The 24,916-nt window shown below is 53.0% G+C and overlaps 3 protein-coding genes across 4 annotated transcripts; 2 read left to right on the forward strand and 1 right to left on the reverse strand.

The window, feature by feature from the left end:
• The first annotated feature begins 455 nt into the window (after window positions 1–455).
• NXNL1 (nucleoredoxin like 1) lies at window positions 456–3,269 on the forward strand. Its single transcript, XM_045778358.2, has 2 exons — window positions 456–781; window positions 2,933–3,269. Exons 1-2 carry the CDS (start codon window positions 456–458, stop codon window positions 3,267–3,269), a joined length of 663 nt encoding a protein of 220 aa, XP_045634314.1.
• A 1,731-nt stretch (window positions 3,270–5,000) lies between these two features.
• Window positions 5,001–10,472, forward strand: TMEM221 (transmembrane protein 221). The gene is made up of 3 exons (XM_045778682.2): window positions 5,001–5,320; window positions 7,499–7,584; window positions 10,003–10,472. Exons 1-3 carry the CDS (start codon window positions 5,001–5,003, stop codon window positions 10,470–10,472), a joined length of 876 nt encoding a protein of 291 aa, XP_045634638.2.
• Window positions 10,473–19,293: 8,821 nt separating this feature from the next.
• On the reverse strand, window positions 19,294–22,683 carry MVB12A (multivesicular body subunit 12A). 2 transcript variants are annotated; one of them, XM_045778751.2, is made up of 9 exons: window positions 22,492–22,683; window positions 22,303–22,401; window positions 22,076–22,172; window positions 21,148–21,274; window positions 20,698–20,817; window positions 20,516–20,622; window positions 20,223–20,284; window positions 19,845–19,904; window positions 19,294–19,672 (listed from the first exon to the last, which is right to left on the reverse strand). In XM_045778751.2, exons 1-9 carry the CDS (start codon window positions 22,579–22,581, stop codon window positions 19,610–19,612), a joined length of 825 nt encoding a protein of 274 aa, XP_045634707.1. In that variant the 5' UTR covers window positions 22,582–22,683; the 3' UTR covers window positions 19,294–19,609. The 2 variants fall into 2 exon arrangements, with proteins under 2 accessions (XP_045634707.1, XP_045634708.1); XM_045778752.2 differs by having other exon boundaries at window positions 19,845–19,901; window positions 22,492–22,682.
• Window positions 22,684–24,916: the final 2,233 nt, after the last annotated feature.

Here is a 24,916-nt window from a genome sequence, read left to right on the forward strand (position 1 = left end):
TTTGTCTCCCGTGGAAATTAAAGATAATTTCACATCACATCCTGGCCACTGCAGGCAAACACCTCAAAATATCATTTATCATAACAGAAATCACAATCTTTTGTAGAGCCCTGGTAAATCAGGTTTACTTAATGCATTCAATTCATGAGAAGGAGCATATATTTTACGTCACAACTTAATAAAATATTTTCACACCCAGATGTCAGGATAACTGTTTTCCTTTGCAATCCTGTGCTTTTTCTCAATGGATTTCTAGCTGTCTCCAGAGAAGGAGCCCGTGGGCAGCCCTCCCCTGCCCTCAGAGGCAGCACAGAATCAGGTCGCGGTTTAGGCAGATTAGTGAGGTCCTAAACCGGCCTCCTAAAGATACCTAATCCTGGACCAGCAGCCAGCCAGCAGGCCCAGAGCAACACATAGTCCCTCCTCCGTGTCCCCAGCTCCCAGCCAGGACTGCCATGGCCTCCCTGTTCTCCGGTCGCGTCCTGATTCGCAACAACAGTGACCAGGACGAGCTGGACACGGAGGCTGAGCTCAGCCGCAGGCTGGAGAACCGGCTAGTGCTGCTCTTCTTTGGCTCTGGGTCCTGCCCGCAGTGCCAAGCCTTCGCGCCTATCCTCAGGGACTTCTTCGTGAAGCTCACAGATGAGTTCTACGTGCTGCGGGCAGCCCAGCTGGCTCTGGTGTACGTGTCCCAGGACCCCACCGAGGAGCAGCAGGATCTGTTTCTCAAGGATATGCCGAAGAAGTGGCTCTTCCTGCCCTTTGAGGATGACCTGAGGAGGTGAGGTGGGAGAAGAGGTCAGGGAGGGCTTCCTGAAGGAGGAGCTATTTCTGCTGAAAGTGAAGTATTTGTTTATTGTTGCCTCTGTTACATCTGGAATTGATGAGCATGTCCTGTGTGCCAGTCTGTACCCAGAAGGGGGGGGGAAGGGGGTAACCAGGGGGGTGCAAATGCCCATTTCTCTTTAGCTTCTGAGGAGCTTACAAACTAGTTTGGGAGACAGACGTGACACAAAGACTCAAATAAATATATAATCAGAAACTGCAGTAGTGGTCCAGAGGACAAAAGGAGGATGCCATGTGGAAACATAATGGGGAGACCTTGGTGAGGTTTGGAGTCAGGGGATGCTTCCCTGAGGAAGTGGCTTTAAAGAGAGACCCCAAGGCCAGGGGGGATAGGAAAGAGTGAGGAGAGGGAAGGGTTTCCAGGCAGAGGGCCCAGCACAGATAAAGGCTGGGAGGCCTTCAGAGAAAGAAGAGCCAGTTCAGGGACTGTAAGGAATAACAGACGGGAGAGGTCTTCAGTCATCTTGCGGAGGAGCGCCGCAAACTCCCATCTTAACGGGAGGGATGGGATCCTCAGAGTATCTGGGAGCCAGGGAGGAGGGCCTCAGAGCTGAGAGAGAGGTGGGTGGATTCAAGCTCTGCACCCAACTGCCCAATAAACAGTGTTACAGCTTGTGGCTATCTTAGAACATTCCCCTTTTCTGCAGTAAGGCGTCCCTTCTTTTTATTTCATTTTTTAAAAATTTTTAAAGATTTTATTTATTTTTATTTTTTAAAAAGATTTTATTTATTTATTTGACAGAGATAGAGACAGCCAGTAAGAGAGGGAACACAAGCAGGGGGAGTGGGAGAGGAAGAAGCAGGCTCCCAGCGGAGCAGCCTGATGTGGGGCTCGATCCCAGAACCCTGGGATCACGCCCTGAGCCGAAGGCAGACGCTTAATGACTGCGCCACCCAGGTGCCCCTAAAGATTTTATTTTTAAGTCATCTCTCCACGCAGCATGGGGTTCGAACTCACAACCCTGAGATCAAGAGTCACACCCTCCTCCGACTGAGCCAGCCAGGCGCCCCAGGTTTTCCTTCTTTTTAAACTCCAACTTTTCATTATGAAAAATTTCCAAGATCCCATAGGCATGCAATGAAGCCCACAGCAATTGTTAACACCTTGCCATATTTGCTCCATCTACACACACAGGGAGTTTGCACGGAGCCATCGGCAAGTCTTTCTGACACTTTACTGATTGCAATAATTTTGCTCCACAAGTTGAAAGTTTCTAGAGACCTTCATCCCTGCAACCAATATTATCAGAGTCTGGACACTGGCTCACTCCTTCTGCCCTCCCTGCAGCTGAGGGGGATCTTTCTGGAAAATTGGCAACATTTCCCTTCCCAGGGCAGCAGTGCCAGCTGTGAGGGCGTCATAGCCGAACTCGGACCTGCTGACCTCGTTTGAGGCAGGGTCCCCTCAACAAAGCCTTCACTTGGGCTAGGCTTGGTGTCGGATGGAGAGTGATTCCCCACCCTACACACACACACACACACACACACACACACACACACACACACGGTTCCCAGATAAAATACAGGATGCCCAGTTAAAAACAAATTTCGCATCAACAATGAATATTTTTTTAATATTCGTTTTTATTTTATTTTTTTAATTTTATGTATTTATTTGACAGAGAGAGGGATCACAAAAAGGCAGAGCGGCAGGCAGGGGGAGAGGGAGAAGCAGGCTCCCCGCTGAGCAGAAAGCCCTATTTGGGGCTCAATCCCAGGACCCTGGGATCATGACCTGAGCAGAAGGCAGGAGCTTAACCGACTGAGCCACCCAGGTCCTCCAGTATACGTCTTTAGTATAAGTATGTCCCACATGGTACATGTTGTAATTATAATATAATATAATATAATATAATATAATATAATATAATATAATTAATATAATTAATATAATGTAATGTTAGAGGCGGTAGCATGTCTGAGGTATTGGAGACACAGCGCAGAGGCCACTGCGGCTTGGCCTGGTCCCTGGGCACCCGCAGCGCACACCGAAGCGCTCAGTAAGTGCTGGGAGGAGGGATATGTGGCTCCCCAGCTCGGGATCTGGGATCGGCTTCGGACCAGACTACCCTGCCCGACCCCGCAGGGACCTCGGGCGCCGGTTCTCCGTGGAGCGCCTGCCGGCCGTCGTGGTGCTCAAGCCGGGCGGGGACGTGCTCACCCGCGACGCCACCGAGGAGATCCGGCGCCTGGGCCCCGCCTGCTTCGCCAATTGGCAGGAGGCGGCGGAGCTGCTGGACCGCAGCTTCCTGCAGCCCGAGGACCTGGACGACGCCGCGCCGCGGAGCCTCACCGAGCCGCTGCGCCGCTGCAAGTACCGCGTGGACCGGGCGGCCCGGGGCAAACGCGGCCGGGGGAGCGGGAGCCCGCCGGAGGGGGAGGGGGAGGGCGGGGCGGAGGGCGGCGCCGGGAAGCTGTTCTGAGCCCTGCGGGAAGGACGCGCGTGGGGACTCTGTGGACTGCAACCTCCGGAAGAGTGCCGCCTCAGACACTAAGGGGACACAGCAGTGGACCCTGGAGGTAGACATCGTGGCGTCCGGGAGCAGCGCCACCCCCCCCGCAGGGGGGCCTCGGACTAACCAGCAGGGCTTCAGGAGGTGCAGAGCGCTGCGGGGTGGGGGTGGGCGGGACAAGAAGACAGGCAATCCCATTCAAAACTAAGCAAAGGACCTCAAGAGGCATTTCTCCAAAGAAGATACATAAACGACCAACAAGCACACAAAAAGATGTTCAGCGTCATTAGAAAAGATGTGCGGCGTCATTAGGGAAATGCAAAGCAAAAGTCCGGTGAGATCCCAGTTCACACGCGGTAGCATGTCTATAATCAAAACCCAGCACATAATAAGTGTCAGCAGGGAAATGAAGAACGTGGAACCCTCCAGCATTGCTGGGGGGAAGGCAAAAGGGTGCAGTTGCTGGGGTTCCTCGAGAAGTTAAATAGATAATGACCATAATTACCTGCAATTCCACTCCGAGGTTATAAACCCAAAAGAAATAGGGACTCAGACAAATAACTGTGTGTACGTGTTCACAACAGCTAAAAGGTGGAAAAAACCCAAATGCCCCTCAACAGACAAATGCATAAACCAAATGTGGTCCAGCCATCCAGTGAAATGCTATTCAGCCGTTAAAAGGAATAAAGAGCTCTTACACGGTACACCATGGATGAACCCCAAAAACATTAGGCTCAGTGAAAGAAACTGGACACAGAGAGTCACATAGTGTCTGGCTCCATTTATATAAAATGTCCAGAACAGGCAGATCCAGAGACAGAAAGCAGATCAGTGGTTGCCAGGGCTGTGGGAGGGGGCGTGGGGAGTGGCTGCTAATGGGGAATGGGGTCTCCTTTGGGGATGATGAAAATGTTTGGGAACTAGACAGACATGCTGTTTGCGCAACACTGTGTGTGTACTAAATGCCACTGAATTGTTCACTTCAGAATGGTTTATGTCTTGTAAATCTCACCTCAATGTTTAAAATTAAAAATAAATAAATGATAACAAAAAACGGGCCATGGAAAGAACAAAGCCCAACAGCAAAAGACAGGAGTGCCTGCTTAAGCGGGGCCCCCAAAAGGTCCTCGCCCAGGAGCGACATTCCTGCAAAGCTTTGGAAGAAGGTTGAGCCGTGGGGAAATCGCAGCCAACAGCAAGGTCCACAGGTAAGAGACCAAATATCAGAGTGAATTGTCTAGAAATTCGTTCAATCTTCCTTTAAAAAAAAAAAAAACAATGAAAGGGGTGCGTAGGGCAGTGGGTGGTTGTAGGGGTCGCTTTAATGAGTTTAGGGGCTTGTGGGGCTCCCTGGATCCGGCCACCAAGCCCTTGCCGCTCTTGAGGCCGCCTCCGTCCCTTCTTTGCCCCGCCCGGCGCCGGCCCCGCCCGGCCAGGACCTGGAGGCCGGGAGGGGGCGCCCTCAGGGTCCCCGGAGGGAGGAGAAAACACTTTGTCCCAAGTTTTCGCGGAGCTTCCTCATCCCCACCGCGATCCGCACACCAATCCCTCTACGGCCCCCCAACTTTCAGATACCCCTTGCGGTGCCGCCCCCTTCGGAACTCCTGGGGGCCCTTGGACGCCCGCCCAATTCCCCTGCCCCGTTAAAATCTCTTTTATCCCTCGACCGCTCCCCGCCACCCCGGCCCGCAGACCCCCGTCATGGCCCGGTCGTACGGCGGCCGGGTACTGGCCGCGATGACCCTGCTGGGCATCCCGGCGGCCGTGCTGGCGGCGCTGGGAGCGCAGCTGCTGTTCCAGCTGCAGGCTGGCCGTGCGGAGCTGCGGGGACTGCGCGCCGACGGGCTTGGCCCGGAACTGGGCGCCGGCCCCGGGATGCCCGAGGACGCGGCCGGGGCGCTGCTGCCGCTGGCCGCCGCGCTCGCCGCGCTCGCCCTGGTGTTGGGTCTCACCTGCCTTCTGCTCGCCGTCCTCTGCGGCCACCTGGGCGCCGAGCTGGCGAGGGGGCCCGGCCCCGGCAGGTAGGACAGGTCCCTCCGCCCCGAAGCCCGGCTGGGGACTGGGAGAGCTCAGGCGAGCTGCTGCCCGTCTCAGGGCCTCAGGTTGGGGGAGAGCTTCCCCCTCCCCTCCTCCTTTCTTCTATCCCTTCCTCCCTTCCTCCCCTCTCTCCATCCCCCACTCCCTCTATCATCTCTCCCTCCCTCCATTAGTTGAAAATTTGCAGCAGGTGCATCGACTGCTGCGCCCCCCATTTTACAGAGGTGGAACTGCGGTCAGAGAGACCCAGGGTGGGTTGGCCCCGGTGTTGATGACGCTTGTCATTGAGGAAACCCTAAGCTCTGCGTGCTTCTCGCGATCCGTGGACTAGACCAGTGAAAGCCCGCGACCCCTGCCCCTGCGCGGCTGGGGTTGCTACCTCCCTTTGTAACTGCGCCTCCCACGGGGGAGGCTGATCTCTCGAGGCTGCCGGGTTTGGAAGAGGGTGGAAGAGATTTGAACTTGCTTCAGGTAGAGCCAGAGCCAGTGCTCTGGCCCTGGGTGGGGTTCCTTCCTCAGGCACCTGGCTCAGGAACATGGGCACCGGGGAGGCAGGTGTGAGGGGGCAGGGAATGCAGAGAAGAAACTTCCCAGTGTTTCCCTCCAGTATGCTGGGGGAGGGGAGCCAGAATCAGGCTCCAGGATTCCATGGATTTGAACCGATGGCAGCTTCGACCACTGGAGTAGATCCCACCTAAAGTGTGTACTACCCATTCCACAGCTCAAGGGGTGCTGAAGTGCACTCATGTGTCAGTCAACAAATATGTGTTGGGTGCCTGCAGGGGGCTGAGCCCCGCACCGGGAGTAGAGGACACAGCAGAAACCAGGCAGATCCACACCTGCCCTCCTGGGGTAGACAATAGAGACAAGACAATAACCTCAAGTGAGGATAAATGCTGGGAAAGGAAGAAAATGGGGTGATGCCACGGAAGAGGACAGGGTGGGGTTTGAGATGAGACCATCAGTGGAGGCTTGAGCGGAGACTTGAAGGAGGAAAGGAGGCAGAAGATCTAGAGGACTGTGATCCAGGAAGGGGAACACCACGTGCAAAGGCCCTGGGGCAGGAATGAGCTTAGGGTATTAGAGGGAGGTCGAGGTGATTGGGGTGGCTGGAGGGAGACATGAGGGAGATAAGGGCAGGGAAATCAGGAACTGGACCGTGTAGGGCTTCCTGTGCTGTGGTGAAGACTTCGAGGTTTACTCTGCCTGAGTCAGTTGTGAGAAAGGAGGAGCATGATCTGACTTCAGTCTGGAATAACCCCCTTCAGTCACTGTGGAAAGAAAGGGGCCAGGAGGGTAGGTGGTGGGGAGACCAGGGAGGGGCCACTTCAATGGTACCAGTGGGAAGTGAGTGATTATGGAAGCTCTCAGATTCTCTGTTTTCTAAGCCTCCAGGAGTGGGGGAGGGAGAGAAGCACTTGGCATGTTGCCAGGCTCAAAACTAAGTCCTCAATCAGTCTCAGCTCTTGGGACTCTCTTTTTCTATGATCTCTGATAACAAGTTACCCCTGGTTTCTTCATTTCCTAAATAAGCTTATGGTCTGTGAAATAATGGAAGTCAGGTGTCTAGCAAGTGTCTGTGTGTAATAGCTGCTTCATGAGTGTTGGATGTTCGAGGGGACTGATGTATATGGATGGGTCATAGGAGAGGGGGAAAGGACAGTGGATGGATGAGTGGTGAATGAGGGATGGATGAATGGACAGATGGAGAGCTGGTTGGATCGACGGATGGTGAATGGGAGATGGACAATGGGTGAAGGATGAATGGATGGATGGGTGGGTAGATGGTGGTGAATGGCAAATGGATGGATAGATGGATGGTAGCTGTTTAAATAAGTGGTTGGATGGATTAATAGGGCCTGGTTAAATGGATGGATGGCTTTATGGTTGAATAATCCGTGGGGATGGATAGATGGTAAATGGTAGTTACACCATCCACAAGGATGGAAGAGTGTGCAGATAGATAGAGACATGGATGGGTGGATGGATGGATGGATGGGTGGATGGATGGATGGATGGATGGATAAGTGGATGGTTGGGTCCTCACATAGATCTCAGGTCCCCCAAAGCTGGGCCACTCTCCCTCCCTCTCCTCCCTGGCCTTCCCTCACCAGCTCCACCCCCTGAGCCCATTTTCTTCATCCCCCCCTCCCCCCCACCAGGTCTGACTGGTTTCTCTATGACTGCCGCCTCCTCAGACACGTGGCCCTTGGCCTTTTCTGCTGTGGGGTCTCTGTCTACTTAGCAGGTACGTGCTGGGGGATGGAATGTGGGGTGTAGAGCCCTGGGCTGGGGTGGCCAGGGGTATGGCCCCATAACTGAAGTCAGCTCCAGAGCCAGTCTGCCCATGTTCGACTCCCAGCTCTGACACTTTCTTGCTTTGGGACCTGGGGCAGATTCCCTTTGTGTCCCAGTTTCCTCATCGGTACGGTGGGGATGTACACTTCCCTGCCTTCTAGAATTGCTGAGGGGATTCTGAGTTAATCCCCATGAAAGCCCATGAATGGCATCTGACCCCAGTGATCTTCAGAATATTTTTGATTCTTCAGTTTCCTACATTTGCTTTGAACAAAAGTTGTCATGTCCTTGGTGGTTTTCTGGAGATAGTGGTTCACAGGTTGGTCTCACTGAAAAGCTGTTTGGTTACAAATATCAGAACCTCCACCTCAAGAATGGCTCAGGTTTTAAAAAATGCTTTATAAACCAGAAATGAAATAGTAAATCCCCAAAACATGAATCAGAACAAAAACTAATAAAGTGGGTTCCAGAAGGACACAAACTCCGGTGTTTCCTTCCCTGATTTGTAATAACTTTTCTTAGATCAACGTTCTCTCACCCACACTTGCCGGTAAAGGAACCAAATCATCAAGTTGCTTTAAAGAGACTCCTGACCTCTTATATTTTGTTCTAATCTTGAAAAAATGTGTGAATGGTGCTGCAGACTCAGGGCAGAATCATACATAGACCACCGGCACCAAAATATTCAGATGAATTTAAAAACAAGGGATTTGCTATTACTGTCTTTTTTTCCCTCTCATTCCTACAACAGAAAAATAGAAGTTTAGAAGATATATTGAAATTATTTATTTGTGAAATGTGAGCCTAGGGTTCATTCTGGGGATAGAAGGGTACATATGTGGGTATATAAAGTGCCGGGAACTCTGCATAACTTTTGCTGTTTGACTTAATAAAATGCTCCAGCTGTGAGGGTTTTTTGTTTTGTTTTGTTTTGTTTGTTTGTTTGTTTTGTTTTGTTTTGTTTTGTTTTGTTTTGTTTTGAAAGAGAGTGGATGAGGTGATGTATGTATCTGTAAAGATCGGGGGTCGTTGGCTTCAGGTGCAGCTGGATCTAGGGGCTCGACAAGGTAATCAGAAATGCCTCTTGCTTCACCTCTTCACCGGCTATCCCCTGAGAGAGATGCCTGTATCTGTAAGCGCTTTCAACACAATGCCTACGACCTTGAGCCTTTTCCCAGGCTGGCAAAAAAAAAAGAAGTGTTGGAGACTAGGAGAATAAGATATCCTCATTCTAATACACAAGAAAACTCACAAAGAAAAAAAAAGGTAACTATGTCAGCCTCATTAAGTGTTAAATTAAGAATTTGTTCAGCTCTCATTTAGATTCCTTTTGAGGTTAGGTGACCTCACTCAGCAAGAATTCCCGAGCACATCCAGCCAATCATCCAATCATCCATTCGTTGCTAGCCAGCGCCAAAAGAATAATTAAAAAACCTTTTCAAAAGTGTTTAGAGCAAAAAAAGTCCTCGACCACACTTTAATATGTCAAACATGATGCAGTGTGGCATCTTAAAAGCAAGAGTACAGAGCCAGAGAAAGCATAAAAACAGCCGGCAAAGTGCCAAGAAGGCTTCCATCCCACTCTGGGTTTCTCCTCGACCAATTCCCCTGCTGCTGCAGTAAGAAAATCCCTCCCTACCCATAGCCCAGTCCAAAGTCCCAGGTCTGGCTCTGATTGGCTGGGCTTGGGTCATGTGATAGCCCTGCACAATCACTACAACCAGGGGAAACAATGCTCTGATTGGCCAAGCCTAGTACCATACACATCAATGATGTCAGAGAGGTGGGTCACTGCCCCTACATTAGCAATCAGGGTGAGGGTAGGGACTGGACCGGTGGTTCTCAATGGGAAAAGATGCTGCTGATCCAGAGGACATTTGGCAATATTTGGAGACATTTTTGGTTGTCATGACAGGGAAGGGGGAGAATGCTACCGCACCTAGTGGGTAGAAGCTGCTAAATATCTTACAATGCACGAGACAGTCCTCATCAAAAAGAATGGTGCCTACAGGGTGCTGGGCAAGTCAACAGAAAACCAGTACAGATCGGTCCTCAAGGTCAGGTCACCAACCATCTTGTTCAGACCAGCAAACGGAGGCCAGAGAGGGGCTGTGATTCACTGAAAGTTAATCATGGGATTCGGGAAGCCTGAGATCCGGTTGTTTTAGTTGTCATCAAGTATGCATAACATAAAATCTACCATTTTACGGTAAAACGCTGTGATGATGGTGTGAGAGGATTAGACAGTTAAGCTATGTGCCTATCATGTACGAGTTTCTGTGACTGCCTTCTGTTTGGGGGAGTTCTCCCAGGGCTTGGGGAGCAAACGTTTGTGGACCAAGTAAATGAGAGCCATTTCTTTCCCCAGCACTGTCCATCTATGCCCTGCTGCTCTTTGAGATCGAGACAGGTGCAGCAGCTGCCTCCATCCTCGGAGTGGGTGCTCTGGTCCTGGTGGCGGTGCTGACCCACACTCTGCTCCGAGCTGCCCGGGCCACCCGCCGTGGCCTCCATGAACTATCCCCACCGCAGTTTGAAGACGACCCTGTCCGCCATGCTGAAGTCTCCAAGGCCAGCCCCGGGGCTCAGCCCCAGCAGGGTACCCACCACCGGACCCCCTATTCATCCTTCCCAGAACCTGGGGACCCCCTCAGACCCATGGTCACTGCTACAGCACCTGCAGCCATGGGGGGAGGCCGGGATAGCAGCCTGCCTTTATCCCGCATGCACCGGACACTGTCGGCTGGCAGGGGGCACCGGGAAGGGGTCATCCACGAGATGCGCAGCATGCTGGGCCACCGGCTAGGGGGCTCAGGGAAGGACTCCACACTGGTGTGAACCCAGGGATCTGGCATAGAGATCTGGTGTCAGGCAGCAGGAGGAGGACTCTGTAAAGATAAGTCCAGGCTCAGCCACAGTAGCAGTGTGACTTGATTTCTCAGCATCCCTGGCTTGTGTCCTCAAGGTGGCTTCGTGGCACAAATTGGCTGCCAGGGCTCCAGCCTTCGCCTCCTCTCAGAGGGAAAGGCAGAGGCTGGGGCGGGGCGGGGGGGCAGCATCTTCTGGAAATCTTCCTGGGAGGCCATGGGACCCTCCTGCTTATATCTCACTGGCGAGAACAGAGTCACATGTTCACATCTCTGGGCAGGGGAGGCTGGGAAATATAGCTTTTCAGATGTTAGAGGCAGGAGAGGAGGGTTGGGCTTAAACAGTGGTTCTCTAAATGTCTTCATCCGTTTTACAGATGAGGAAACCGAGGTCCAGAGAGAGGCAGTGACTCACCAGGAGTCCCATGGCCAGTACTGAGCGTCAGAGTCAGGATTCCAACCAGGGTTCTGTAACCCCCATGCTGCTGACAGTGCAAGTCTCAGACTCTGCGACTTCTTCCAGGCTGTGAGCATTTGAAATCTGTGTGTGCTGAGCTCAGAGCAGCCCAGAGCCACAGGTTCACCCAGGGCTGGACCCAGCCTTCTGGCTGTGAGCCCCTGGCTGAGGTCTTCACTGCTCTGCGTCTCAATTTCCTTGTCTATAAAATGGGACAGAAGCAGTTCCCCCTCCTAGGGCTCCTGTGAGACTCGGTGTAAGCCTACCAGGTGCCTGTGCACAGGAGGTCCTCAATGCGTGTCAGCCTGTGGTGTCGCCAGTCGGGGCCCCTGGTCACAGGAAAAGGTGGGTTAATGGCCACTTTCTGGGGCTCATGAAACTGCCAAGGCTTAGAGTGGATAACTCAAAGCCCTCGGGATCTCCAGAGGCCCTGGCCCTACTCCCATCCCATACGACCCTCAAATAAACTCTGACCCTCGCTATCTCCTTTGTCACTTGAGCCACTTCCAAGCATGCTGTGTGGTCAAGCCCAGGCCCAGGATAATGGATGGGGTGACAGGAGTGGGGTGGGGAGGCAGAAGTGGGGGGGCAAGGGTGTGCTCCTTGTAGACCCTAGTTGGGGACCCATGTCCCACAAATCTTCATGCATATCAATTTCACTGGGAGTGGGGATGCCTGGCCTCCACCCTCACTCCAAATGGACAGATGTCCCCAGAATTCTCCCAGTGTGTCCCTTCCTGGGCCACACAGGCACTCTGAGGCCCAGGGACAGGAGACAGCTTAGCCACAAAGTGGCTTAAAGTCCCCCTAGAACCCTTTCCAACAGACAGAGAGGTGACAGCACTCAGCAGGGGCGGGGGCTGGTCCCCCAAGTCTGACCTTGGCAGGGACCCCGCTGATCTGATACACCCAGACCCTAATGGCCCACCGACTCTGACTCCAGCTGCCTCCTCCCAGAGCTGCCGGGAAGCTGCACAGACCTTCTTGCTAGTGCAGTGGAGTGAAGAGAGAACACATGAACAACCCACATGGCTCCTGACACATGGGGCACCCAGTAAGCATGGGTTCTCGGGGAGCATAATAAACATCAATGAAAAAGATCAAATAAGAATAAATGTCGAGGGGCGCCTGGGTCGTTAAGGCATCTGCCTTCGGTTCAGGGCGTGGTCCCCGCGTGCCGGGATCGAGTCCCACATCGGGCTCCTCCGCTGGGAGCCTGCTTCTTCCTCTCTCACTCACCTGCTGTGTTCCCTCTCTCGCTGGCTGTCTCTATGTCACATAAATAAATAAAATCTTAAAAAAAAAAAAAGAATAAATGTCGGGGCACCTGGCTAGCTCAATTGGTCAAGCATGTGACTCTTGATTTCGGGGGTCAGGAGTTCGAGCTCCACGTTGGGCGTAGAACTTACTTTATAAATAAATAAATAAATAAATAAATAAATAAATAAATAAATAAATAAATAAATATCACCTCTTTCTCACATGCCTGGTTCTGCAGGCACGTGCCAGGCACTTTCCTGGCCTCCATTAATCTTTGGGGAAACCCCACTTACAGATGGGGAAACTGAGGCCCAGGAAGTGAGGCCACATGGTGGTGATGGCTGGAACCTCGTTACCCCATCACAGAGGGCTCTAAGACAGAGCAGGTGCCTGAGAAACCCTGGGAATTTCTGTTTCTGAGAATCCCCTGGAACGGGGCAGGTCCCCGGGACTCTGGGGTGTGGGAGAGGAGAACGAGGAGGAAGGACCATCTCTGTCTGCCAGCAAGCAGCACCTCATCTCCTGGACTGGTCAGGGGAATTGGAAGCTGGACCCCTCAGCCTCATCCCCAGGGCCAGGACTTGGGTACGGGTGCAAAATTGGAGACCTAAAAGAATTGAAAACAGATATTCAAACAAATTCTTCTACAAGCATGTTCATGCAGCACTAGTCATAACTGCCAAAAGGTGGAAACAACCCAAATGTCCATCAACAGATAAACGGATAAAAAATGTGATCAAGCCACACAATGGAATATTATTCAGCCATGAAAAGGGACAAAGCACTGACCCACACTACATATGGATGAAACTCGAAGACATCATGCCAAGTGAAAGAAGTCACACACAAAAGGGCCACATAGTGTGTGATTCCACTTCCAGAACAGGCAGATCCATAGAGATGAAGCAGGTTATCGGGGGCCAGGGGCTGGGGGAGTGGGATGGGGAGTGATTGCTCATGAGGACAGGGTTTCCTTTCCAGGTGATAGAAATGTTCTGGAACTAGACAGGAGTAATGTTTGCACAACATTGTCAGTGCACTAAATGCTACTGAATTGTGCACTTTAAAATGGTGAATTCTGTGTTATATGAATTTCACCTCAATCAAGATAAATTTAAGGATGCTCTCGCTCTCAGGCTCCTGCAGGTGCAGGTGGGCCCTTCAACTAAAATGAGCTCCTTAAATGTTGCACCCCTCGAGCTCGCTAGCCTCATCCACGTCTGACCCCTGCTCATCCCCCTGGGGCCCAGAACAGGAGCCCTGAAAACCATGCAGGGTTCCAGCTTGGAAGGCCGGCTGGGAGTGCTGCCCATAGCCTGGCCGAAACCTGCCCCCCTCCCCTGTCTTGCCGGCTCTGCTCTGGAAGGGGTGCCAAGCACCCTCATATCTCAGCCAAAATCAGGTGAGAGGGGACGAGGCTGGTCCTGGGGCTGGAGCCAAATGCTCAGGTCACTCTGTGTCCTCCAGGAGCTGGGACAGACCTGGCTCAGGGAACAGTCATGCGACCTGCCACTTTAGTTTCCTTTATAAAGTAAGATAACCTCTTCCAGTCCACCAAACACAGCTATGAGGACCAAATCAGAAAGGATATCAATGTCTCCATTAATTCCACGGGCCACGCAAAAACCGGCAGCTGTGGGCATCCTGGTGTGATTGGAGAGTGGACAATATCTCCCAAAGATGTTGCCTTGGATTGGGATCATCAGAACCAGACCTCGAGATAATTTGGGGGATGTGGTTTGTTGATGTGGGAGGTTACCCCAGGAAGCCCCAGAGCCCTTCAGGGACATCAATGAGTAGACAGTACTGTGGGCAATGGGGGCTCCACGTTGCTGGAGACCTCTGGGAGACAGCATAGAGCACACACAGCAGAGTGGTCCCAAAACAGGGGCTCGGGGCCTGGGTTGTTTATCCTCTGACCCCCATCAGGTATTGGCTGAGAGCTGCTTCTAGAGCGATTAACCTCTCATACTTCTGGTCTTCCCTGTGCACCAGCTGGGCACACTCCTGTGGCCAAAGGAGGCCCCAGGCAGGGTTGGAGGTATTTGCTGTGAATGACATTCAACAGGGAGAGATGAACATGGAGGGGGTGAATGGGAGTGAGGCACAGAGAGAGTCTGCTCCAGCTGTGTTGCATTTTTGCAACAGCAGGCATAGTGGGGATTACTGAAAGCCCTTAACCACACTATACCTGGTTGAGAAGAACTACTGAGTGTTGGATGCCCACCATGGGCCAAATACCCTGCCTCACTCACACAAGCATCGCCATTGTTGTCCCCTTGATACAACTGGTGTCTCTTTAGTTCTGCACATGCAATCTACTGGAAATGGCAGAATGGAGCTGGGGTCCTCTGTGCTGGTGACATTTAGAATGGAAGGCCAGATGCCACCTTGAAGGAAATTGCTCAGCACAACAAGGGGTATATTCCCACACACACACACCCAGAAAACACTTTATGAACACACTTCAGTATATATTTTAGGTGAAATAAGAATTTTGAAAAGACCTCATGAGCTCTCCATCTCAGGACAGTTATAGGTACAGTACAAATTGGACCTTAGGCTCAGAAGACCACCCGAGGTGCAAAATGGAGTTAATTAGGATAAATGGAGCAAGAATCACATAAATACCACCTGAAAATCCAGCACGTTTTCTTTCCCCAACTTCAATATTCTTTGCGTTTGTATCTGTTAGTTCTTCCTGCATAACAAATCATCCCCCAAAGTTAGCCACTCAAAACAACACGCATTTATTATCTGCCAGTTTCTGTGGGTCAGGAATCTGGGCATGGCTCAACTGAATCTTCCCCTTCAGACTGCTGTCCGGGTTCAACGGGGGTGGGATCTGCTTCCAAGCTCACTTCATGGCTGTTGCCAGGAGTCTGTTCCCTAATTCCCTACAAGCTGTGGAACTGAGGGCCTAGTTTCTTTCTGGCTGTTGGTAAGAGGCTGCCCTCAGTTCCGTGACACATGGGCCTCTTTACAAGCTGGTATGCTTCCGCAAAGCCAGCAAGAGAGTCTGCAACCAGGCAGAAGTCACTGTCTTAGAACCTAATCATGGAAGCGACACCCCATCACCCCATGCTGGTTAGAAGTGAGTCACTAGGTCCAGCCCAGACCCAAGGGAGGGCCTGAACAGCAGGACACCAGGGTCTTTGGGGACCATCTCAGAAGCTACCTCATGCCTCATAAGTTCGCTTCAGGATCTGCCCAAAGACAAATAAAAAGAGCAGGTGGATAAGCAAAATGAGAAAGAGGTGATTTCCATACAGCACAAATCAGCTGTTTTCAGCTAGGATCTCTACACCGGCAAGAGTGTGCAGAACAGCTAAGGAGTTCAAACTCTGGCAAGACAAGCGGCCAAAATTAACACAATTGACATTGCCGAGTGTTGGTGAAGACATGGAGTCACTGGAACTCTCATTCATTGTGGGCGGGAGAGTAAATTGGTAAACGGTCTTGGAAATCTGCTCAGCTGTATCTGCGAAAGCTGAACATAGGCCTCACCTACTACCCACAATCTCCACTTGGGGCATTTACACAACAGGAATGAGTGCATGTTCCTCAAAAGACATGTACAAGGAAAAAAAAAACACGTACAAGAGAACTCAGGGTAGTTTTGCTCAGTGGCCACGGACGGGAGACAACCCAGACATTTATCAACAGGCAAACAGATTGGTACATCCATGCAATGGACTCAGAAACGAAAAAGAAGGAATTACTCATACAGGCAACAGCCTAGAGAAATGTCACGGACATAATATTGAACAGAATTAGCCAGACTCAGAAGAGAACTCACTAGGGCATTACACTTCTATCACGTTCAAGAGCAGGCAGAATGAATGATGAAGTAGAACCCAGTAGCTTTAGGGGGCTTGAAGGGGGGGTGGCAAGGGGATGTTTGAATCTGGCCCAGGTGGGTGCTCTGACCTAGGGGTGGAGAGTGCATTAGGGGCCACAGCTGGGCTCAGCAACATTTGAATACAGGAAACATGGATTTTGCACGGACAGAAACCACTGGGGTTTGCATCCCCATGCACCTGCTTGGACTTTGCACTCCAGAAATCGTTCAGCTGGCAAGGCCTTTCAGCTCCGGAAAGTGTTTCTGCAAGTCAGTAGAGCAGTCGAGGGATGCGCGCATTCTCCCTCGAAGCTGCACTGAGGTAAGGCGCATAGAGATTCCCATTGTAAAGAAGAAGAAACTGAGGTATAGAGAGGTTAAGTCACTGCTCAGAGTCATCAGCAAGTGAGCAGTGGAGCTGGGACATCATCTCACCCTGTGACACCTGTCTCAGGTGGGAGCAAGCCAAAGGAAAGAAGGATAAAGCTTTGGCTCCCTCCTCTGTAGCCCAGGATGGTGTAATCTCAGCCATGGCAGTCAAGATTGAGGTGGCCCAAGTCGGGTGGGCTCCAAGGTGACTCTCCCACACTTCCTGAGGCTGTCCTCAGGCCCCATGGGGCTCAGAGGGTTGGGATTTTGTGGGGTCACTGGCCTAGCACAGCTAGTCCAGTCAGATGCGGGGCCAGGACGGCTCATCTGGGGGCCCCTGGTCACCCGCGGATGCCCTGGAAAGCGATCCAGAGCTGGTTTCAGGGTGGCCACGAAGGTGACCAGGGAGAACAAACAGCCTTTGCTTCCCAGCCAGATTAGATTCCACGGCCGGCGCCAGAGCAGCCAGGGCGGGACCCAGCAGGTGCCGGCTGTGCCAGAGAGGGGAGATGTGGGGAGATGTCTCAGCACCAAAGGCCTCGTTTTCCCAAGGCAGCTGAGCTACACGGGGCAGGGGGCACATTTTGCACAATCTGCCCTTGCCCCCCCCCTCCAGACAGCTTGCTCTTTCTCCCCTCAGACTCCCAGGACAGGGCCATTCTGCTTCCCTCAGACCCCAGAGCAGGACAGGATCTCCCCCCTCAGGCCCCCCGGACAGTGCTGTTAGATACAAGTGCCCAGGTGGGTGGTACACACCTTCCGGGGCCCCGTGGGGCGTGTTCTGGCCAATGATCTGTGAGCAGAGCTCTGACAGGGCACCTCCAGGCCAGGGCATTTTCCTGACAGGGCAAGAGCTTCCTGAGTCTGCCCCCTGCTGTCACAGCGAGATGGTGGCAGCCCCTTCAGGCAGGTCTCAGGGACCGTGACCCGCAGAGGCTGTTGCTGCCCTGCCACGGGCATGTGGTGCGAATGAAAAAGAAGTCTTAGTCTTTCTAAGCCACAGAGATCCGGGGATGTTCCTGACTGCAGCAGAACCTGGGCCACCCTGACGCTACGGAGTCCTAGGGAGGACAGAGCAGAAAAGGAAGAAGCGTGGGCCTGGGAGAAAAACAGTGTGAGTCTGGGGTCATTAATTTACCAATTGGCCCGCCCCGTTATTCACAGATCTCGTATTTGTGAGTTCCACTGGCTGAGATTTATTTGCAACCCCCAAACCAATACTTGCAGCACTTTGTGGTCATCCAAGGACATGCACAGAGCAGGGGGAAATGTGAATCACCAAGACACACGGTCCTCGTTGGTGGGACGTGGTGATGCTCCGCCATCTTGCTTCAGCTGGGACTGTGAACAGGAGACCTTTTTATGGTCTGTCTAGTGGCACGTTTTTCACATTTTGGTGCTTTTTCGTTGGCAATTTTGCTATTTAAAAAGGTCTCCAGGGATGCCTGGGTGGCTCAGTTGGTTGAGCGCCTGCCTTTGGCTCAGCTCATGGTCTCAGGGTCCTGGGATTGAGCCCCACGTCCGGCTCCCTGCTCTGTGGGGAGTCTGCTTCTCCCTCTACCCTCTCTGCCCCTCTTCCCCGCTGGTGCTCTCTCTCTCGCTTGCTCTCTCTCAAGTAAATAGATAAGATCTCTAAAAAAAAAAAAAAGAAAAGTTGGGGTGCCTGGGTGGTGCAGTCATTAAGTGTCTGCCTTCAGCTCAGGGCGTGATCCCTGTGTTCTGGGATCGAGCCCCACATCAGGCTCCTCCGCTGGGAGCCTGCTTCTTCCTCTCCCACTCCCCCTGCTTGTGTTCCCTCTCTCGCTGGCTGTCTCTCTCTCTGTCAAATAAATAATCTTAAAAAAAAAAAAAAAAAAAAAAAGAGGTCTCCAAGCATAGTGCTTAATACTGTCTAGTGTCCCCGAATGCAAGAAGGCTGGGATGTGCCTCCTGGAGAAAACATGTGTTAGATGAGCTTTGTTCAGGCATGAGTTATAGTGCAGATGGCCGGAGGTTCAATGTTAACCAATCAGCAGTATGGATTAAACAAGGTGTCTTGAAACACACACAGAACAAGGTCACATATTGATTGCTTGACAAAAATGTAACCAAAGGCTTGCAGGAACCTACCTCTGTATTCGCTGTGGAATCCAGTATTCCCTGACTAACTCCGTTTTCACTGCAACGTTATAGAACGTAACTACTGCGAATAATGAGAATTGATTGAATGTATCTATCACACACCAGAGAAAAAAGACACATAGAACAGCTTGAAGGTGAAGAGAGTAGGCTCTAGATGCAAATCTCAGCTGGGAGGGTGACTGGGTGGTTTGGTTGGTTAAGCTTCTGCCTTCGGCTCAGGTCATGATCTCAGGGTCCTGGGATCGAGCCCCGCAACCAGCTCTGTGCTCAAGGGGAGTCTCCTTGCCCCTTTGCCCCTCCCCCTGCTCATGCTTGTTCACTCTCTCTCTCTCTCTCAAATAAATAACATCTTTTAAAAAAAGAACATCTCAGCTGTGACCTTAGCTGCCCCTGCCTCAGTTTCCCTATCTGTAAGATGTGCAAAACCAGGGCTTCCTACCGGGGTATGGGAACACCAAAGGGGATCCATCAGGTGCTAGGGATGTGATCCCCATGATCTAAGTATAACTGAAACTATTATTCCTGCTATGCGTGCTAAGGGAGGGGCGGACCGGGTCTTCTCTGTGGTCTACAAGCCTGCTCAGTCACTCGCTGAGCCAGTTTCCCCCTCTATGGAATATTCTGGGAGTGGCAACCGTGCTGCCTCCCCTCCCCAATTTCGCTTACTGGGTGGACATCGGCCCCCTGGCTCGTGCTGGGTGTGCATGGCAAAGACTGCGAGCCACAGAGGACCCGCAGCCAGGATCGGGACTCCAGACGGTGGGCGCATGGTCGTGTTTATTGCCAGGAGGACGCCCACATGGCCTCCAGGCATCAGAGAGTTTTGACACAAATGACTTGAAGGCACTGGTTTCCGTCCAGCCCCCACCCCTGCCCTGCAGGGCCCAGGGGGCGAGAGACCCCATCACCGGTCCTGCTCCTTCTCCAGGGCTGTGGCTCCACTGGGTGCTGAGGGTCTAGAACGCCCTGCATCGCCAAGATGTTGTGGGGCGGGGTGGCTGCTGGTCCCGGGGTGTCAGGGCTGTTGGACAGAGGGCTCTTCCCTGGGGCTGACCAAGAGCTACGAGACGCTGGGAGGCAGGCGTGCGGCTGCAGTCTTCTCCACCACGAAGCCATAGTTATACTGGGGGGGGGGGGCAAGGAGAACACAGAGTGAGTGAGGGGCCATAGCGGTGCCTGAGGAATGGTGAGGGGGTGAAGACAATTAGGGGCTTAGTGAGCGCCAGCCCTCGGGAGATGGGGCGTGGCCGGGGGAGACTGGTCCTCCAGCACCCCATCCTGGGCCCTGTACCCACCTCCTCCTCGATATCCGCCAGCGACTTGATGGTCAGATCGGCAAAGGCAGAGAAGACCTGCTGGGCAGAGGCAGAGGGCAGTCTTGGGCGGGGACCCTAACCTAGAACCCCATTCCCTCATCCTCAAGGAAGGCCTCCCTCAATATTTGCCCGAACATCCCCTCATCCTTCCAGCCACAGCCTCTTGCCACCAGTATCCAGCTGTCCCTCCTGATGCCCCATTCTGAGACTAAGACCCTCCAGCTTCCAGCCTCCTCCAACCCAGGAACATGGGCCTCTGTGCTGGGGCACTGGGTACATGGATGACCCTCTCTGTATCCTGACCCCTAAGAAGACAACTGGCAGGGGCAGACCCAAGCTGCCCCAACAGAGACTCACCAGGGGGCCACAGCTCTTGCCCTCGAACCGGGGGTGCAGTGTGAAGGGAACACCATCCATGGCTAAGGAAAGGAGGTTAAGGGTAGGGGCTGAGACACAGGGAGCTTGCAGCCTGCCTGCGGTCCAGCCGCAACCAGAGAGGCTCAGCCCCAAACCCCTGGCTCTCCCCGGTCTTTGCAAAAATTGGGGAGGCCCAGGCCTGGTTCCAACCCTGGCCCCACCCCTTCCTGGCTATCCCACCTTGAGCCAGTCTCGCCCCACCCCAGTGCCTCAGTTTCTTGCTCGGCACTCACCTGAGATGCCATAGAGGTTGGAGGCCTCATAGATGGAGTCGCTCCTCCGCAGAGTAGACGCCCGAGAGCCTAACCTGGACAGGGTCCGCTCTGGAAAGCCACCCTTGCTGGTGGAGGCAGGACAGCACTGGTGAGGCCTAATTCCCCCCACGGCCGCCCCATTCCCAAGCCTGAGGACTCACCCGGGCTGGGCAGGTGGGTCCAGGGAGAGGCCCCGCATGTCCTGGCTGAGAGCTCGGGGCTTGGGCACCGGCCTTGGGGCCTTGGCCTTCTTGCACCAAATGGCAAAGCCCCCCATGTCCCTAGAAGGAGAGAGAAGTAGGGAGGTTCTGGCCCAAGCGGATGACGCCAGCCCTTTGGGGGATTTGCATCCTGTCTTAGCCCGCGCCCTGAGCAACATCCGAATTAATACTGCTGGGTCTGATCATGGGACTCCGTGCTTCGGACTCATCAACTCACTCCTCATAAGAACCCTACAAGACTGAGACAATTAGCCCTGTTTGAACCTGTGGAAATGGAGGCACGGGGAAGCGACAGAAGGCACAGGAGGCCTCAGGAGAGTCGCTGAGGGTCAGCAGGGCGGATATGCGACCTGGCGGGCAAAGGAGGTCAGAGGCTGGGGGTGGCCCTACCCTACTCGCAGGTATCCAGGCACCGTCTTGGTCTTCCCGCTCAGCCGGACATCGAACACAGCCATGTCCGCAGCCCCCAGGGGCACCAGCTTCACACACATACGTTTCTTCTTGGACACAGAGGCCTCTGGGGGCGAGGGGGAGGCAAGGGAGTGAGAAGAGGGAAGAAGCAGCGAAGGGGGCCCAAAGATGGCTAGTGGATGATGCTTGCCAGGGCGCTGTTTAAGGCAGTGCCCTGGATAGCTTTAGGTCAATGGTTAACTCATGAGTGGTTTAGCCAGAGGAGGGGACTCCATGTAGCCTTTAGGAGCTACACTGGGGCAGACTTATCTTTGGTGACAGAAGAAGTCTGCCAACTCCAACATCAATAGATATACCCTGAGAGTCAAATACACAGGACAAGGCACAGTGAGAGGCAGGGAGAGCCAGGTGGTTGGAAAGCAGGGCGGTCAGGCCTGGGAGGGCAGCACCAGGGCTATAGGCGCCAGAGGAGAGGGGTGGGGAGAGCCAAGCAGAGACCTGAGGGAGAACCAAGTATTAGCTAGCCGGAAGAGTGGCGGAAGGGTGCTCCAGGAAGAGGAAACAGTGTGTGCAAAAGCCTGGAAAGGAAAAGGCTTGGAAATGGCCCGTGGTTCAGCTTGGCTACGATGTAAGATGTAGCAGGAACAGTAATAAAACAGGTCACAACTCTTACTCTAGGTCAGAGGCTGTGCCAATCGCACATTTTTACGCAGGGCAGGGCATGTGGCCCCACCCCAGAACAGGGCTCGGCTCCACAGCCAACCCTGTCATCACCCAGTGCATCGAGTGGAGCGGTGGAGGCTCGGAAAACAAGCACCTGTCGTCCCTCCACCCCTCCCTGGTCCTGCCCACAGGGTCCCGAACGCGGCCCCTCCACCCCACCCCCAGCCTCGGACGCGGGCCTCACTGGAGTCCAGGGGGTCGCAGACCGGGGAAAAGCCCGGTGGGAGGGGGCTCTTGTCCACCAGGACCTGGATATCGGCCACCACATTCTCCTGCGGATTCTGAGGGGGAGGAAGGGGAGGACACAGCGACAGTCACGCTGCAGCGGGGACAGCGCGCCTGGCGTAGGGCCCCGCAAAAGGACAGGGGAGTGGGCGGACCCCGGGGATGCCGACGGCGGGCTCCCCTTACCTCTAGGCTGCCCAAAGAACTGAGGCACAGAAAGTAGCCAGACTTCTGCGCGAAGCTCTTGCCGAAGCTTGCCGGCGCCCCTTCCACGGTGCAGGAGATCTACGGGGTGGACGCGAGTCAGCGCCAGGCTCCTACCCCGACGCGGCCGCCTCTGCCCTTTCTAATCCCCGGGCTCCCGACGTCGCTCACCGCACTGAATCCCCGCGGCGGAGGCGCCGAGGCCGACGACCAGGCCAGGCCAGTCAGCGGCGCCGTGTCGGTCCCGGGTCCTGGATCCATCCTCCCAGCCAAGAGCCGAAGGCTGGGACGACCTCGGAACTCCGAGCCGCCGACCCGTGGCCGAGTTCGGGTAGGAGTCTGAACTACAAATCCCAGACGACCGTATGGAAGGCCGAGGTCAAAAGAGCCGTCTGCGCGTGCCCGGAAGATAGCTGGCCAATCGTGGAGGAAAGTGAGGCCACGCCCCCGTGCGTCGCACAGGCGCGCCTGTGAGCGACGTTTACCGAAAATTGTGTCGCTTTCTCACCCCGAGCGATTTCCGATATCCCAGCTCTGCGCCCTTAGTCATGGCTTGCCCCAAACCAGAACTACACTCCCCAGAATCCCTTGCGGCATCAGCCTCTCCAGAGACACACCTGGACTTTCAGGGGAGAAATGTGAAAAAGCGCAATTCTAGTTCTAGGAAGTCATCCTAGAGGAAACTTTCAGGGATTATGCAGCGATTAGTTAAAATAACAAAAAACACGGACCACCGTGAGTCATGAAAAATTGTGTAATTTGAGGATTTGTTCATGTTACTGGTGTGAGACTGCGTTGTGTGCGTGGAGGTCTCGGTGCTTGGATTCTCCACGCAAGATTTACCCGAGAACCCGCGCATAAGTGAAGACAGCCAGAAGTAAGGTAGCAAGCACAAAGCAGTCTATTAAGAACCGCACACTCTGGAGGTGGGAGGGGGGCAGGCCCAGAGATGGCAACTGACCCGAGGCTAGGGGTGTCTTTATGAGCATAGCTGTGGTGGTCGGCTTCCGAGGTTTCCAATCATCTAAGGGTCTCCTCCTACCGGTTGGGAGGGGGAGTTTTGGCCCTACGGGAAGTGTCACAATCATCTTCCACAGGGGGGTAGGAGGTGGGGGTCGAAACCACACTGTAAATATACTATAATGAACCTAGTCACCCTGGGGCAAAGATTGGAGAGAAGGGGCGCCTGTGTGGCGCAGTCGTTAAGCGCCTGCCTTCGGCTCAGGGCGTGATCCCAGCGTTCTGGAATCGGGCTCCACATCGGGTTCCACATCGGGCTTCTCCGCTAGGAGCCTGCTTCTTCCTCTCCCATTCCCCCTGCTGTGTTCCCTCTCTCGCTGGCTGTCTCTGTCAAATGAATAAAAATTTAAAAATCTTTAAATAAAAAAAAAAGAAGATTGGAGAGAAGACCACAGGTTCTGCACCTGTGGTTCTTGGTCGACTAGCCTGCTGCCACAAAGCCACAAGGAAAGCCCCCAGGCTTCTTAATGTGTGACCTATTTATCACCGCCCTTGCCTCCAGCTCAGGTCTAACTCACTGCCTGCTCCCTGAGATATAATGTACTTAATATGAATGCTTTTACACCCCTCAGGGGAAAATATGAAAAATTAGGGAACAGAGTAGTATCTACTCTTCTATATCTCTCCATTTTCTGCAATATCCTGGATTGGCCTGTGGTTTGGCTTTTATTCAACCTGTGAGCTAAAAATGGTTTTTACATGTGTAAATGATTGAAAAGGGGAAAGCAATCAAAAGGGTACTTGGTGACATGTGAAAAGTATATGACATTCAAATGTCAATGCCTGTAAGATGCCACAGGACGCCTGGGTGGCTCAGTCCGTTAAGCGTCTGCCTTTGGCTCAGGTCATGATACCGAGGTCCTGGGATGGAGTTCCACATAGGGCTCCTTGCTCAGCAGGGAGCCTGCTTCTCCCTCTGCCTGCTGCTCCCCCTGCTTGTGCTTTCTCTTTCTCTCTCTGACAAATAAATAAATGAAATCTTGAAAGAAAAGAAGGAAGGAAAGAAAGAAAGAAAGAAAGAAAGAAAGAAAGAAAGAAAGAGAGGGAGGAAGGGAGGAAGGGAGGAAGGGAGGAAGGGAGGAAGGAAGGAAGAAAAAGAAAAGAAACAAATGTCCTGGAAAAGATGGCACCAAAAGGAGAAGGGGTTTCCATTAACATGGATTCGGCTTGCTTGGTAGCTGTCTGGCTGCATTGCAGGCAGATACCATAGCAGCAATCTAAGCACATATGAGGCAAAACACAGATTGGGATAATGACTCCCAAAATAAGTAACCATTTTTTCCACCAGGACTCCCACGATCCAAACCACTCATTTATTAAGTCCCTTAGGCTGGGGGTGGGATCACTCAGGGCATTGGCTTGTGTCCTCATGTGCTTTAATAAAGATGATACATTAGCAGACTCATCAGGTGTGAACACACAACATTCTGCTTGGATAATGGCATAAATGCCTCCTTACAAGGCAGTCATAATGTCCAAGTCCATCCTAATCTGGTGGACAGCTTTCCTCATTAGCAACATTTCAGGGTTTAGTAGGACAAGCTTTGATGGCTATCATTTAAGGCTTTACTGGGTG

This window comes from Ursus americanus, chromosome 14 (genome assembly GCF_024610735.1).
Source record: "Ursus americanus isolate L20-20 chromosome 14, mUrsAme1.1.p, whole genome shotgun sequence".
NCBI lineage: Eukaryota > Metazoa > Chordata > Mammalia > Carnivora > Ursidae > Ursus > Ursus americanus.

Bases quoted from the DNA above. Each gene is read 5' to 3' on its own strand.
- NXNL1 (XM_045778358.2), top strand. From the start codon at position 456: ATGGCCTCCCTGTTCTCCGGTCGCGTCCTGATTCGCAACAACAGTGAC. The intron at 782-2,932 runs GTGAGGTGGGAG...CCGACCCCGCAG, and splicing joins TTTGAGGATGACCTGAGGAG to GGACCTCGGGCGCCGGTTCT.
- TMEM221 (XM_045778682.2), top strand. From the start codon at position 5,001: ATGGCCCGGTCGTACGGCGGCCGGGTACTGGCCGCGATGACCCTGCTG. The intron at 5,321-7,498 runs GTAGGACAGGTC...CCCCCCCACCAG, and splicing joins AGGGGGCCCGGCCCCGGCAG to GTCTGACTGGTTTCTCTATG. The intron at 7,585-10,002 runs GTACGTGCTGGG...TTCTTTCCCCAG, and splicing joins GGTCTCTGTCTACTTAGCAG to CACTGTCCATCTATGCCCTG.
- MVB12A (XM_045778751.2), bottom strand. From the start codon at position 22,581: ATGGATCCAGGACCCGGGACCGACACGGCGCCGCTGACTGGCCTGGCC. The intron at 21,275-22,075 runs GTGAGGCCCGCG...CCTCGCCCCCAG, and splicing joins CTGCGACCCCCTGGACTCCA to AGGCCTCTGTGTCCAAGAAG. The intron at 20,285-20,515 runs GTGAGTGCCGAG...TCCTTTCCTTAG, and splicing joins CAACCTCTATGGCATCTCAG to CCATGGATGGTGTTCCCTTC.